Source organism: Oncorhynchus mykiss, chromosome 9, assembly GCF_057628025.1.
Source record: "Oncorhynchus mykiss isolate SJ-2025 chromosome 9, ASM5762802v1, whole genome shotgun sequence".
Taxonomy (NCBI): domain Eukaryota; kingdom Metazoa; phylum Chordata; class Actinopteri; order Salmoniformes; family Salmonidae; genus Oncorhynchus; species Oncorhynchus mykiss.
This window is the reverse complement of record NC_143030.1, coordinates 35,470,196-35,486,786: the sequence shown is the minus strand read 5'-3', so window position 1 is coordinate 35,486,786 and position 16,591 is coordinate 35,470,196. Positions and strand designations below refer to the sequence as shown.

The window sequence follows — 16,591 nt, the reverse complement described above, 5'->3', positions numbered from 1 at the left end:
AATTACCATTTCTATATGGCATTGACCATTGCTGAACAGACAATTACCATGAATGGTTCACCCGCCAACACACACGCTCACCAAAAGTACCTCTTGTCACACAGTCTAATGAAGTGTGGCTTACAGTAAATATTGCTCATGCAATAAAAAATTATACATTTTTCAACAAAGAGTGGCTTATCTGCTAGATTAGATATGCCATATGTAAAGGTTGCTAGATCGAATCCCTGAGCAAGGCAGTAAAAATCTGTCGTTCTGCCCCTGAACAAGGCAGTTAATCCACTGTTCATATGCCGTCATTGTAAATAATATTTTTTTCTTAACTGACTTGCCTAGTTAAACAACGGTTAAATAAAAAAAATTAAATAGATATTAACAAACAACCAATACTTGTAAAAAAACAGTAAGGGGATATAATAGATCACTATATGATTATTTGTTCTTGTCACGCCCTGGCCATAGAGAGGCTTTTATTCTCTATTTTGGTTAGGCCAGGGTGCGACTAGGGTGGGCATTCTAGTTTCTTTATTTCTATGTTTTCTATTTCTTTGTTTTTGGCCAAGTGTGGTTTATCAATCAGAGGCAGCTGTCTATCGTTGTCTCTGATTGGGAATCATACTTAGGCAGCCTTTTCCCTACCTGTGTTTTGTGGGTAGTTGTTTTCTGTATAGTTAATTTGCCTTACTGAACTGTTCGTTTTTCACTTTGTTATTTTTATTTTTTTGTGTTTTGATAAATCAAAATCATGAACACTTACCACACTGCGTTTTGTTCCGATCCTCATTCTGACGAGAGACGTTACAGAACTACCCACCACCAAAGGACCAAGCAGCGGGGCCAGGAGTAGCAGGGATCATGGGCCCGCTAGAAGAGTGAGTGGAGGACCTCATGGACATGGACAGGAGGTTATGGCAGGGGACAAGACCCTGCCATGTGCAGGCTCAGAGTTCCTGGCCCCCGGTGTGTCTCGTCAGCCCAGGTTATCCTGCACCAGCTCTACGCATGGTGTCCCCGCTTTTCCAGCAAAGCCCAGTGTGGCCTGTTCCAGCTCCCCGCACTTGCTGGGCTAAGGGGGTATTCAGCCAGGACGAGTTATGCCAGCTCTGCGCTCCAAACCTCCGGTGCGCCTCCATGGTCCAGTGTGGCCTGCGCTGGCTCTACGCACTATGCCTCCAGTGCGCCGTCATAGCCCAGTGCGTCCTGTGCCAGCTCTCCACACTCACCAAGCTAGAGTGGGTATCCAGCCAGGACGTGTTGTGGCAGCTCCACTCACTAGGCTGCCAGTACTTCTCCTCAGTCCGGTGAGACCTGTTCCGGCTCCACAGACCTGTTCCGGCTCAGGCTCCACGTCATCACTCCATCCAGCGATGATCCATGGCACGAAGCCTCCAGTGATGATCCATGGCACGAGGCCTCCAGTGATGATCCGTGGCACGAAGCCTCCAGTGATGATCCGTGGCAGCTCCACTCACTAGGCTGCCAGTACGCCTCCTCAGTCCGGTGAGACCTGTTCCGGCTCCACAGACCTGTTCCGGCTCCACGTCATCACTCCATCCAGTGATGATCCATGGCCCGAAGCCTCCAGTGATGATCCACGGCACGAATCCTCCAGTGATGATCCACGGCACGAAGCCTCCAGTGATGATCCATGGCACGAAGCCTCCAGTGATGATCCATGGCCCGAAGCCTCCAGTGATGATCCATGGCACGAAGCCTCCAGTGATGATCCATGGCACACAAAGCCTCCAGTGATGATCCATGGCACGAAGCCTCCAGAGATGATCCACGGCACGAAGCCTCCAGCGTTGATCCACAGTCCGGAGCCTCCAGTGACGGTTCCCAGTCCAGAGCCTCCAGTGAAGGTCTCCAGTCCGGAGCCTGCAGCGACGGTCCCCAGTCCGGAGCCTGCAGCGACGGTCCCCAGTCCGGAGCCTGCAGCGACGGTCCCCAGTCCGGAGCCTGCAGCGACGGTCCCCAGTCCGGAGCATGCAGCGAAGGTCCCCGGTCCGGAGCATGCAGCGAAGGTCCCCGGTCCGGAGCCTCCAGCAACGGTCCCCAGTCCGGAGCCTGCAGCGACGGTCCCCGGTCCGGAGCCTGCAGCGACAGTCCCCAGTCCGGAGCCTGCAGCGACGGTCCCCAGTCCGGCTCCTGCAGTGACGGTCCCCAGTCCGGAGCCTGCAGCGACAGTACCAAGTCCGGAGCCTGCAGTGACGGTCCCCAGTCCGGAGCCTGTAGTGACGGTCCCCAGTCCTGCAGCGACGGTCCCCAGTCCGGAGCCTGCAGCGAAGGTCCCCAGTCCGGAGCCTCCAGCGAAGGTCCCCAGTCCGGAGCCTCCAGCGAAGGTCCCCAGTCCGGAGCCTCCAACGAAGGTCCCCAGTCCGGAGCCTCCAGCGAAGGTCCCCAGTCCGGTGCCTCCAGCGACTGTCCTCAGTCCGGAGCCTGCAGCGACGGTCCCCAGTCCGGAGCCTGCAGCGACGGTCCCCAGTCCGGAGCCTGCAGCGATGGTCCCCAGTCCGGAGCCTGCAGCGACGGTACCAAGTCCGGAGCCTGCAGTGACGGTCCCCAGTCCGGAGCCTGCAGTGACGGGCCCCAGTCCTGCAGCGACAGTCCCCAGTCCGGAGCCTCCAGCGACGGTCCCCAGTCCGGAGCCTGCAGCGAAGGTTCCCAGTCCGGAGCCTCCAGCGAAGGTCCCCAGTCCGGAGCCTCCAGTGAAGGTCTCCAGTCCGGAGCCTGCAGTGACGGTCCCCAGTCCGTAGCCTGCAGCGACGGTCCCCAGTCCGGAGCCTGCAGCAACGGTCCCCAGTCCGGAGCCTGCAGCGACGGCCCCCAGTCCGAAGCCTGCAGCGACGGTCCCCAGTCCGGAGCCTCCAACGACGGTCCCCAGTCCGGAGCCTGCAGCGAAGGTCCCCAGTCCGGCGATGATCGGTGGTCTGGTTCCTCTGGCGATGATCTGCGGCCCGGTTTCTCCAGTGAAGTTCCATGCGCTAGGGCCGCGACCAAAGCGAAGGGATCTGCGGGCGGAGGGGGTCTACGTCCTGCACCGGAGCCTCCGCCGTGAAGCGATAGCCACCAGGTGTGGCCACCAGCTGCATTAAGTACTGTAGTGCATCTCCACCAAGGCACCTGCAAGTTCCCAGACATTTCTGGGGGGAATGGCCTTAGCCCTCACCCTCCAATCCAACAGGTCCCAGACGAGCTCAATGGGATTGAGATCCGGACTCTTCGCTGGCAATGGCAGAACACTGACATTCCTGTCTTGCAGGAAATCACACACAGAACTAGCAGTATGGCTGGTGGCATTGTCATGCTGGAGGGTCATGTCAGGATGAGCATGCAGGAAAGGTACCACATGAGGGAGGAGGATGTCTTCCCTGTAACGCACAGCGTTGAGATTGCCTGCAATAACAACAAGGTCAGCCTGATGTTTTTTTGACACACGGCCCCAGACCATGACGGACCCTCCACCTCCAAATCGATCCCGAGTACAGGCCTCGGTGTAACGTTCATTCCTTTGATAATAAACGCAAATCCGACCATCAACCCTGGTGAGACAAAACCTCAACTCGTCAGAGAAGAGCTGGTGATGACCTGCCTTACAGGCCTTCAAGCCCTCAGTCCAGCCTCTCTCAGCCTATTGCGGACAGTCTGAGCACTGATGGAAGGATTGTGCGTTCCTGGTGTAACTCGGTCAATTGTTGTTGCCATCCTGTACCTGTCCCGCAGGTGTGATGTTCGGATGTACAGATCCCGTGCAGGTGTTTTTACACGTGGTCTGCCACTGCAAGGACAATCAGCCCTCCGTCCTGTCTCCCTGTAGCACTGTCTTAGGTGTCTCACCGTATGGACATTGCAATTTATTGCCCTGGCCACATCTGGAGTCATCCTCCTTGCAGCATACCTAAGGCACGTTCACGCAGATGAGCAGGGACCCTGAGCATCTTTCTTTTGGTGTTTTTCAGAGTCAGTAGGAAGGCCTCTTTGGTGTCCTAAGTTTTCATAACTGTGAGCTTAATTGCCTACCGTCTGTAAGCTGTTAGTTTCTTAATGACCATTCCACAGGTGCATGTTCATTAATTTATTATGGTTCATTGTTCAAGCATTGGAAACAGTGTTTAAACCCTTTACAATGAAGATCTGTGAAGTTATTTGGATTTTTACAAATTATCTTTGAAAGACAGGGTCCTGAAAAAGGGACGTCTCTTTTTCTGTTGATTTTATCTGAAAGATAAATAGTAATGCAACGTTCATGTATCATGCTCTATGTAAATCCTATGTCAAATGTGGCATAGTATTCTGGTGACACTCTGGTGCCCGAACTACCCCTGGTCTTGCGTGTGTGGCTGGTCATGGCACCTGGTTGTTGTCGCCCCCATACAGTCTTATCTATGATCGTATGCTATCCATTCATAATTGATCACGCAGCTCAATATGCCTCCTTTTTTTAGGAAACCTAAGAGGTTTGCTGCTACAACCACTCAGTGCTCAGATGCCTTTACTACCCCACACAGGAATTGTTAGATGAATGATTGGGCCTTGACTAAATTATGTAAGCCCCCCCCCAACTCGGAGCATAGTCGAGGTTTTGCACCTAATGGTGCTATGATGCTCCGAGTTGGGGGGGCTTACATAATTTAGTCAAGACCCAATCGTTCATCTAACAATTTATGTTGAAAGAATCAATGTTAAAAGCCTTTTGCTCCAGGACACTGCATTTTCATTATGAAAAAAATGAAATAGAGTAAAGAGGTCATGCCACAAGGACAAAAATAACAACAAGTTCTTATGTCCCGTTGCAAACAAACATAAGTGGGATTTCATTAACGGCACAGTGCAGTCAAAAACGTGATTTTTCTGTGTTTAATATACAAAAAAAAGAAAAGGAGAGCCACACACTCAAGGAGTTCAGATGCAATAATGTAATAACCTAATAACCAATGTTTCAACAGACACGCTGTCTTCATCAGGGTATAATGACAAACACTGTGGGTCACTAGTTATATGGTGTCAAATGACACACACAGGTGTCTGTAATCATGGCCAGGTGTAGCCTGATATCATTGGTTAATTCTCAGATATAAACAGAACATACAAAAACATGAATGGATAGCATACGATCATCGATACAATGTGGCTGCATAGGCTTACAAACATTTACAATGAATAGCAAAAACACAATAATCACAAGAATGGCTTCAGATCAAAGTCTACGTTGAGCCCGAAGGGAGCAAGGGTCTTTAAATTAAAGATCCAGGCAGCGTCTTGTTTAAACTTGATTCCAAAAAGTGGGCCACGATGCTCCGAGATTCGTACTTTTTAATTTGCGATTTGTTATACCCACATCATTTTTAACACAAGGACAAGTTATAAGATAAATAACTGCCTTAGTGGAGCATGTGATAACACCTTTGATTGGGATCTGTTTCCCTGTTTGGGGGTGTTTGAAGGATCTACATTTGTAAGTGCCATTGCATTGAGTGCAGCCATTGCTCTTGTAGTTTCCATCCGATAGAGGCGCAAATAGACATTGTGCAGGGATATTTTGGGGTGGTAAATCAGTGTTTACCAATTGATCTCTGAGATTTCTGCCCCACTAGAATACGACCAAGGGAGGGTCCGAAAACACATTACCGGCACTGTCATCGGATCTTAGAATGTGCCAATGTTTGTGAACGATACCCTTAATTTGTTCAGAGCACTTTGAATGGTGGGTAGTTAGAATGCAAGAATGCTTCTTTTTGCGAGACTGTCCTTGAAAGAGATCATGTCTCGATTAGTTTAATATTTTCTCAATGGCAGTATTAATCTGACCATTTATCTGACCTCTCCTTGAATTTTCTTTGCTTCTCAGCCATATTTCTGTCTAAATCTGATTGATTTCTGCAAATTCTTTTGATTTGACAGATTTGGCTGTAGGGCAAACTGTTTTTCTAGGGAAGCGAGTGACAACTATCCGCCCTCAACAAACTGTTACGATCAGTAGGTTTCCGGTAAAGATCAGTGTATAGAACATTATCCTCACACAAAATCAGAAGATCAAGGAAACTGATTTGACGTATGTGAGATTGCATAGTAAATCTTAGGTGCTCAGAATCAGAGTTAAGAAAAGCATGCAATGCCTGGAGCTGTTTTGCATCACCCCTACATAGAACAAAAATATCATACATTTACCGTTTCCAAATAATAATGTTAGGCAAGATTTTTTTTGAGAGGATTGAAAATGGACTGTTTCTCCATGTAACCCACATACAAATTAGCATAGTTTGGAGCAAAAGGGGACCCCATAGCAGTACCCTTTGTCTGAATAAAGAAATAATTTAAAAACATGAAGTAGTTTTTGGTGTTCGTACTATTTCATTCTGCGAGTTCTGCGAGTGGTTCTGCGAGTGGTCTAATAAAAAAGTCAACAAAAGCCGATAAAGGGTACGTTACTGCATCAATGCCCGCAACAATAGGGCGCCCTGGAGGTTTTGTAACATTCTTGTGTAATTTCGGCAAAGTATAGAAAGTGGAAATTTTAGGGTGTTGAGTAGCCAGTAGTTTTTTGGTGATTTGACCAGAATTTAAATACCCATCTAGGACAGTGAATAATAGATAGTGTTCTGAAATTGGGAAGTGGGGTCACTTCTGAGTCTCTTGTAAAAGGTCTTGTCAATCAGTTGTCTATGACACTCATTTACATAAACTGTCCTATTCATGAGTACAACTGACCCCCCTTATCAGCAGGGCGGGTAAGGACTGGCGTATCGGATTGTAAATCAAGCAAAGCTTGTTATGGAAAAATATGTACTCCTGGTATCTGTGACCATCAGACGCATATCTGTATTCCCAGTCATGTAAAATCTATAGATTAGGCCCTAATTTATTAATTAAATTGACTGATTTCCTTATATGATCTGTAACTCAGTAAAATCTTTGAAATTGTTGCATGTTGTATTTATATTTTGGTTCAGTGTAGCTGTGGTCATCTGACTAGAATCAACAAGGGCTTTCTACAACAATAGCAATATTAGTGCAGCTAGCTAGCTAACATTGACTAGACCATAAAGCAACACACAGGGACATGCATTGCCAAACAACACTACTGTCACCTTCTGGTTTGTAGTATTTAAACAAGGCTAAGCGGCTGATGATTTTGAGGTCTTTGTTGTGTGAACACAAACATTTAATAAGCCTACTGGTGTGTCTGAGTTATTAGCTATACCATTGTAAGAGCCTCTATGTACACTGAGTGTACAAAACTTTAATGATAAAAGCTCTTTCCATCACATAGACTGACCAGGTAAATCCAGGTTAAAGCTATGATACCTTATTGATGTCACCTGTTAATAAATCAATTTCAATCAGTGTAGATGAAGGGAAGGAGACAGGTTAAAGAAGGATTTTTTAGCCTTGAGGTAATTGAGACATGGATTGTGTATGTGTGCCATTCAGATGGTGAATGGGCAAGACAAAATATTTAAGTGTCTTTGAACAGGATATGGTAGTAGGTGCCAGGCGCACCGGTTTGTGTCAAGACCTGCAACACTGCTGGGGTTTTCACACTAAACAGTTTCCTGTGTGTATCAAGAATGATCCCACACCCAAAGGACATCTAGCCAACTTGACACAACTGTGGGAAGCATTGGAGTGAATTGAGGCTGTTCTGAGGGCAAAACGGGGGAGGGGGCTGCTCAATATTAGGAAGGTGTCCTTAATGTTTTGTACACTCAGTGTATATTGAGATCCCTGAAACCATCAAATGAAAAATGTATATCCCCTCAATTCTGTTAGATTGAACAGATTGAACTGGATATGTACAGTTGAAGTCGGAAGTTTACATACACCTTAGCCAAATACATTTAAACATAGTTTTTCACAATTCCTGACATTTAATCCTAGTAAAAATTGTCTTAGGTCAGTTAGGATCACCACTTTATTTTAAGAATGCGAAATGTCAGAATAATAGTAGGAGAGAAGGATTTATTTCAGCTTTTATTTATTTCATCACATTCCCAGTGAGTCAGAAGTTTACATACACTCAATTAGTATTTGGTAGCATTGCCTTTAAATTGTTTAACTTGGGTCAAACGTTTCAGGTAGCCTTCCACAAGCTTCCCACAATAAGTTGGGTGAATTTTGGCTCAGGCCTCCTTGCTCACACACACTTTTTCAGTTCTGGATTGAGGTCAGGGCTTTGTGATGGCCACTCCAATACCTTGACTTTGTTGTCCTTAGGCCATTTGCCACAACTTTGGAAGTATGCTTAGGGTCTTGTCCATTTGGAAGACCCATTTACGACCAAGCTTTAACTTCCTGACTGATGTCTTGAGATATTGCTTTATTATATCCACATAATTGTCCTCCCTCATGATGCCATCTATTTTGTGAAGTGCAGTCCCTCCTGCAGCCAAGCACCCCCACAACATGATGCTGCCACACCCCTGCTTCACAGTTGGGATGGTGTTCTTCGGCTTGAAAGCGCCTCCCTTAATTCCTCCAAACATAACGATGGTTATTATGGCCAAACAGTTCTATTTTTGTTTCATCAGACCAGAAGACATTTCTCCAAAAAGTACAATCCTTGTCCCCATGTGCAGTTGCAAACCGTAGTCTAGCTTTTTTTTATGGCAGTTTTTGAGCGTTGGCCTCTTCCTTGCTGAGCGGCCTTTCAGGTTATGTCAATATAGGACTCGTTTTACTGTGGATATAGATACTTTTGTACTGCTTTCCTCCAGCATCTTCACAAGGTCCTTTGCTGTTGTTCTGGGATTGATTTGCAATTTTCGCACCAAAGTACGTTCATCTCTAGGAGTCTCCTTCCTGAGCAGTAGGACGGCTGCGTGGATTTCATGGGGATTATACTTGCGTTGTATTATTTTTACAGATGAATGTGGTACCTTCAGGCATTTGGAAATTGCTCCCAAGGATGAACCAGACTTGTGGAACTTGTGGAGGTCCATTTTTTTACCATTAGTTTTCAGAGGTCTTTTGATTTAACCATGATGTCAAACAAAAAGGCACTGAGTTTGAAGGTTGGCCTTGAAATCCATCCACAGGTACACCTCCAATTGACTCAAATGATGTCCATTAGCCAATCAGAAGCTTCTAAAGCCATGCCATAATTTTCTGGAATTTTCCAAGCTGTTTAAAGGCACATTCAACTTAGTGTATGTCAACTTCTGACCCATTGGAATTGTGATACAGTAAATTATAATTGAAATAAACTATCTGTAAACAATTGTTGAAAAAATTACTTGTGTCATGCAAAGTAGATGTCCTCGCCGACTTGCCAAAACTAGTTTGTTAACAAGACATTTGTGGTTAAAACACGAGTTTTAATGACTACAACCTAAGTTTATGTAAACTTCTGACTTCAACTGTATATCGGATGGGAAATTGTTATTCATTCAAAGTAGGTATAAGGATTCAATTGTTTCTGTTGTTGTTGTCATGAAGTCCTTGCACCTTTGTTTTGCATTTATGCAGTGATGTCTTGGTCTGAGAGAGAATTTGCTATCCTTCTCTATGCTGTGTGTGTGATGCTAAACCTTCAAAATATCTTGTTCTTCATGCTCCTTTGCTTTTCTATGTCTTTATTGCCTTACCCTTGTCTTTTGCTGTAACGTTGTAGAACTTGGAACTTATGGAAAACTAAAATATTATCACACAATGACCGAGGAAGGTAAGCCTTTTCAATAGATTATTTGACTCACTTTTCTCATTTATTTTATTTTTCTCTACATTTTGGTCACTTTGCCTCATGCTTCATTATTTTGTGCTTGTAATGTATGTTTTTCTTGGTTTGATCACCTCTCTACGAGATTTCACTAACATAAGTGCAGATATTGTTTGCCATGCCCTTTGTAACTTTCTATTTTTTCCATTTACATATTTGTTATTTGTGCTCAGAGGTATTTTACATTTGTTGTATGTTTTAGTGTTTCTTTATTGATTGTATTTGTTATTATTAATGTTGATTTATACTAAATGTCACCTTGGAACACACCATACAGGAATGAAGGAACTATACTTGGGATCCTCAGATCTTTTATTTATTTTACTCTGGAAATTCTATTTTTAATTTGTGAAGCTGAAGTTAATATGTGCAGTGTCGACCATACAGTTCTCAAAATGTTTGGGAGAGATTTTTCACTTACTCTTTTTAGATCTGCTCAGGGTTTTTCCTGATGGGTCTAAATTTGACTATAATTTAGCAGGCAGAGGGACCATGCTAAGTTATTTTCCCAACACTGATCTGCTAGTGAGTGGATATGCACTGTCTTGGTTTGTGATTACTCTCTGACCCAGGTCATTGACAATAGAAATGCAAGATTTATATCGGTATCTGACTCTTTTCAATGCAAACAGACACACATAGACACACACGCATGCACAAACATACACAAAAGCATAAGCATAAGTCCTGTCCCTCTCATCTTGGAGAAACAGATCGGCCATGCGTCAGCACACTCTCGGAAGCCCCACAATCGACAGTGAGAGCAGAACTGCGTATGCACGTAAGATTTACGTCACCAATTTTGGTATTGTGGAGTGACTCATCCACCCAGGAATTGCATAACAGTATCAGAAAACAGAGTAGCAACAGAGAGATAATGTAATAATGATATTTGGGAAAGGGTTGTCTTTGATTAAATTTGGTAATTAACTTTGAAGATAGATATTTTGTATTGTGTGACTTACACCAGTCCCAATGACAAAAAAAGGCTCATGCTGTGTAAAGGCTTGGAAATACAAATAAATATTTTTGAAGTGACAGTGATTTAGTAAACAAGGTATGGCATAGGGAAATCACTTTGAATACATTGCATATTTAAATAATGTGTCAGTGCTAGACCGGCTTAAAAATAGATTGATCGAGACCTTGCGGGTTGAACTGTACCATTATACCTTTACCCAGAAGATGAAGGGCACTCTCCACATTAAGGACAAATACTGTACTCCTGCTTCAGATACAGCATTATGCCCATCCATCCATGTCTGAAGAATTTGCTGGAAGCTCTGATCACACACAGCATGCAGGCGACCTCAGTGCCGATCTCCCAAGGTGAGTCGGGCTAAAGGCTGTAGACGCGGAGAGTCAGTGATCCATATCAGTGTGTCAGAATGTATTAACAAGTGTGTGCAAGGGCGTTGATTGCTACAGACAGCGGATAGAGAAAGCGAGGGGGGGGGGGGGACTCTGTTACGCTGGGTTGGTGTTGGGGAGTTAATGATTTTGCTGGAAGGTCACAGATGGTGACATGGTTGGGTGGACTACATGTCGATGACTCACCACAGCAGCCCTAATGAATTAGCCAACCTTACTTTATTCAGCCAAAAACTCATTAAGCTTTCATATTGATTGATGTGCACTTGCCTGATTGAAAGTATGCACAACATATGTGTACAGACTTGCACGCTCATGGATGCAGCATGCCGTTAACAAGCGCACATGTATGCAGCATGCCCATATCTGCATACACAACAACTTCAGTAAGACGTGATGTATTTCAGACCCTTAACTTGTAAGCCTTTACACTGAGTGTACAAAACATTAGCAACACCTTCCTAATTTTGCCTGCAGAACAGCCTCAATTCGTCAGGGCATGGACTACAAGGTGTCAAGTTTTCCACAGGGATGCTGGCCCAAGTTGACTCCATTGCTTCCCACAGTTGTGTCAAGTTGGATGTCCTTTGGGTGGTGGGCCATTCTTGATACGCACAAGAAACTGTTGAGTGAAAACCCCAGCAGCATTGCAGTTCTTGACACAGTCAAACCGATACGCCTGGCACCTGCTACCATAACCCGTTCAAAGGCACTTAAATATGTTGTCGTGACCATTCACCCTCTGAATGGCACACGTACACAATCCATGCCTCAATTGTCTCAAGGCTTAAAAATCCTTCTTTAACCTGTCTCCTCCCCTTCATCTACACTGATTGAAGTGGATTTAACAGGTGACATCAATAAGGGATCATAGCTTTCACTTGTATGGTAAGTCTATGTCATGGAAAAGTGTTCCTAATGTTTTAATAGTTATATATCTTTTTAAACTAAAAATGAAATAATTAGTGCCAACTTTGCACCAGGCAAAAGTTTAGTAAATTTGGCTAGATGAGGTCCATATATGATCATTATGAACCTCTTGTCACTGCTAAGGAGTATTTATGTCAGTTATAAATCCCTTTTGTGGGGAAAAACTCATTCTGATTGGCTGGGCCTGGTTGCCCAGAGGGTGGGCCTGTGCCCTTCCAGGTCCACCCATGGCTGCACCCCTGCCCGGTCATGTGAAATCCATAGATTAGGGCCTAATGAATTAATTTCAAATGACTGATTTCTTTATATGAACTGTAACTCAGTAAAATCTTTGAAATTGTGCATGTTATTTTTATATTTTTGTTCAGTATAGATTTTCCAATATGATCTGATCTATTTTCTTCTTATTTTGACCTCTATGTTAAATGTATAATCTCTTGTTCTTGCCATTGTGGTCTTTTTTATAAATATATTTTGGTACATCAAATGTGAATATGCTGAGAAGAGGTTCCTAATGATCATATATGGACCTCAAGCCAAATTTACTAGACATTTGCCCGGTGCAAAAATGGCACTAGTTATTTCTTTTTTTTTTTTTTTTTTTTTTTTCTTATTTTACCCCTTTTTCTCCCCAATTTCGTGGTATCCAATTGGTAGTAGTTACTGTCTTGTCTCATCGCTGCAACTCCCGTACGGACTCGGGAGAGGCGAAGGTCGAGAGTCATGCGTCCTCCAAAACACAACCCAACCAAGCCGCACTGCTTCTTAACACAACGCACATCTAACCCGGAAGCCAGCCGCACCAATGTGTCAGAGGAAACACCGTACACCTAGCGACCTGGTCAGCATGCACTGCACCTGGCCCGCCACAGGAGTCACTAGTGCGCGATAAGACAAGGATATCCATGCCGGCCAAACCCTCCGTAACCCGGACGACGCTGGGCCAATTATGCGTCACCCCATGAGCCTCCAGGTCGCGGCCGGCTGCGGCAGAGCCTGGGCTCGAACCCAGAGTCTCTGGTGGCACAGCTAGTACTGCAATGCAGTGCCTTAGACCACTTATTTTCTTTTTTATTATCTCTGTAAACCAGAAGGAAAATCTTGCGCTAGCTACTGAAATAAGTTCTGGGGGAGATGTATGAGAAAATATTCTAGAACGAGGAGTAGAAGCATGGTGGTAGCTCCAGCCCCTCCACCCCACTCTTCATGTGTCAGTCAAGTCTATGGGTCAAATGTCTCCTCCCGCCTCGAAAGATGCTCACACCTGCTAAATCATGAAAAGTCAGTATACCGCAACAACTGTTGCTCGTTAGTCATCGCATCCCACATTCTTCTGACAGACGTACGATACCATTTATGTTCTGTTGTCTGTCCACGAGAGATTAGTAAAACATTTATAATCTGAAATGGACATTATTGAGTAAATATCTTAATCAGTCTCTTAAATGTTATGTTACTTTTGTGTTCTATCTTTTAAAATACACGCTATGCCTCCAGAAAATAAAAGTGTACAAATTGTGCCACAACTAGTACAAAGGCTTAGTAGACCTGGCAGTAGATTGGGTGTGACCGATTATGCTTCATAAAGTGTTCTCCCCCACTGGCTTGCATCTTGGACATTGCTGGCTCATCAGTACATGATATGATATTGACTTCAAACTGTCATTTGAATACTGATGAGAAAAATGCATGTGTTATTTTCCTTTGAACTAAGTGAAGTCCGGAACCATGAAAAGGCAGAGGAGACCTGAGTCTATGCAAAGGAAATTTGAAGGTGACATGTTCATTTAAACACAGTCCCCTAGTTAACTCCCCAATGGTTGTGTTGCAGGGAAATTCAGAGAGAAGGCATCCATCCTTCACAAGATTGCCAAAAAGAAATGCCAAGTAGAGGACAGCGAGAAAGCCAATGGAGTAGCCAGCCGGTCAGGTGAGTGGCATCTGTACTCTGGGGTTGGATTGTAACGAAGACACAGAACTTCACACGGAGCACCCCGTTACTGCTGTTTTTCTTAAAACGAAATATGCTTGATTGCTACAAAAAACCCAAAGGAATACATTTCTGATTTTACGTTGATACCAGACACCTTTAACTTTCTTAGTCTAGATTCTCTTTTCCCACCACAATGAAATAATGACCTATCAGGAGCATCGGAAACCGTAAGACTAATGAATGTAAAATACTTATCATAAATATAGGACTTATGGGCCTATACTTTATGCAAATGTTTTATCTTAAATGGTTAAATCATATATGGGTACAAATAAAATGTTAATTTGATAACAATTATAGATTAGCCTATATAACTCATCACGATTGACTTGGTTTAGTTGTTTATTTCAAATATGATGCAGCGATATATCCCCCGCAGTCTTAATAAGAAATTAATATACTTTTAAAGACAAATTGTAATTAATGGATTACATCATTTGGAAAGGAAGAGGCTGCACCAACATGAGTTTTCCATTCATACAACAGGATAAATTGACACAGTAGATTTGCCGTGGTAGATGAGGAAAAACTTTATTTCAGTTTAGTTCAGTTTATACAGATACATCACCCTTAGTCTGTTAAAAAAATTGGATTAATAATCCCCACCAGAGGGAAAAACAGCATTGAACATTTTGGGCAGAAATCAGGACAAAAAACATAACCTTGACATCTGCTTTATGGAGCAGTAAATCTTGGCTTATGATGGTTGCAATTGAGATTAGCTGTGAGGGTGATTTTAGCGTGTATTTTCCATGTGTTGGTACATTGGACAATGTTCATTGCAATTGACCCTGGGGGTCTATTGTAGTCTCATGTGTTAACACAATTGTATTTTTTCTTTAACGAGTCGGAATTACTTCAGATATGCGACAAAGTCCAAATCACCGTCATTCGCATGAAGAAGAGATGAAGACACCGGGGACGTAGGTCAGGGTACTTTGTAAGGATCCAACGCCGAGTGAGTAATCCCCCGCTACCATCAGTCCTATTAGCCAATGTGCAATCATTGGATAACAAAATAGATGAGCGCCAATCAAGACTATCCGACCAAAGGGACATTAAAACTGTAATATTTCACAGAGTCATGGCTGAACGACGACATGGATAACATACAGCTGGCTGGGTTTTCATTCCATCCACAAGATACAACAGCTGCCTCCTGTAAGACAAGGGGTGGCGGTCTGTGTCTATTTGTATATAACACCTGGTGCACGAAAACCAATATTAAGGAAGTCTCTAGGTTTTGCTTCCGGCGCCGACAGAGATGGCCGCCTCGCTTCGCGTTCCTAGGAAACTATGCAGTTTTTTTTTATTTTTTAACGTGTTATTTCTTACATTAGTACCCCAGGTCATCTTAGGTTTCATTACATACAGTCGAGAAGAACTACTGAATATAAGATCGGCGTCAACTCACCATCAGTACGACCAAGAATATGTTTTTCGCGACGCGGATCCTGTGTTCTGCCTTACAAACAGGACAACGGAGTGGATCCCATGCAGCGACCCAAAAAAACGACTCAGAAAAAGAGGGAAACGAGGCGGTCTTCTGGTCAGACTCCGGAGACGAGCACACCGTGCACCACTCCCTAGCATTCTTCTTGCCAATGTCCAGTCTCTTGACAACAAGGTTGATGAAATCCGAGCAAGGGTAGCATTCCAGAGGGACATCAGAGACTGTAACGTTCTTTGCTTCACGGAAACATGGCTCACTGGAGAGACGCTATCCGAGGCGGTGCAGCCAACGGGTTTCTCCACGCATCGCGCCGACAGAAACAAACATCTTTCTGGTAAGAAGAGGGGCGGGGGCGTATGCCTTATGGCTAACGTGACATGGTGTGATGAAAGAAACATACAGGAACTCAAATCCTTCTGTTCACCTGATTTAGAATTCCTCACAATCAAATGTAGACCGCATTATCTACCAAGAGAATTCTCTTCGATTATAATCACAGTCGTATATATCCCCCCCAAGCAGACACATCGATGGCTCTGAACGAACTTTATTTAACTCTTTGCAAACTGGAAACCATTTATCCGGAGGCTGCATTCATTGTAGCTGGGGATTTTAACAAGGCTAATCTGAAAACAAGACTCCCTAAATTTTATCAGCATATCGATTGCGCAACCAGGGGTGGAAAGACCTTGGATCATTGTTACTCTAACTTCCGCGACGCATATAATGCCCTGCCCCGCCCCCCTTTCGGAAAAGCTGACCACGACTCCATTTTGTTGATCCCTGCCTACAGACAGAAACTAAAACAAGAGGCTCACACACTGAGGTCTGTCCAACGCTGGTCCGACCAAGCTGACTCCACACTCCAAGACTGCTTCCATCACGTGGACTGGGATATGTTTCGTATTGCGTCAGATAACAACATTGACGAATATGCTGATTCGGTGTGCGAGTTCATTAGAACGTGCGTTGAAGATGTCGTTCCCATAGCAACGATTAAAACATTCCCTAACCAGAAACCGTGGATTGATGGCAGCATTCACGTGAAACTGAAAGCGCGAACCACTGCTTTTAATCAGGGCAAGGTGTCTGGTAACATGACCGAATACAAACAGTGCAGCTATTCCCT

The 16,591-nt window shown here is 44.3% G+C and overlaps 1 protein-coding gene across 2 annotated transcripts in view; it reads left to right on the top strand.

The window, feature by feature from the left end:
- LOC110531927 (sodium/potassium/calcium exchanger 2) overlaps positions 1-16,591 on the top strand; it is a 177,036-nt gene that overhangs the window by 114,237 nt on the left and 46,208 nt on the right. Inside the window, exons 6-7 of one of the 2 annotated variants that reach the window (XM_021615417.3) lie at positions 9,611-9,661; positions 13,848-13,946. In XM_021615417.3, the coding sequence (XP_021471092.2) occupies positions 9,611-9,661; positions 13,848-13,946 (150 nt within the window). The remainder of the gene's footprint in view (positions 1-9,610; positions 9,662-13,847; positions 13,947-16,591) is intronic. The other variant, XM_021615421.3, reaches the window with a different exon arrangement.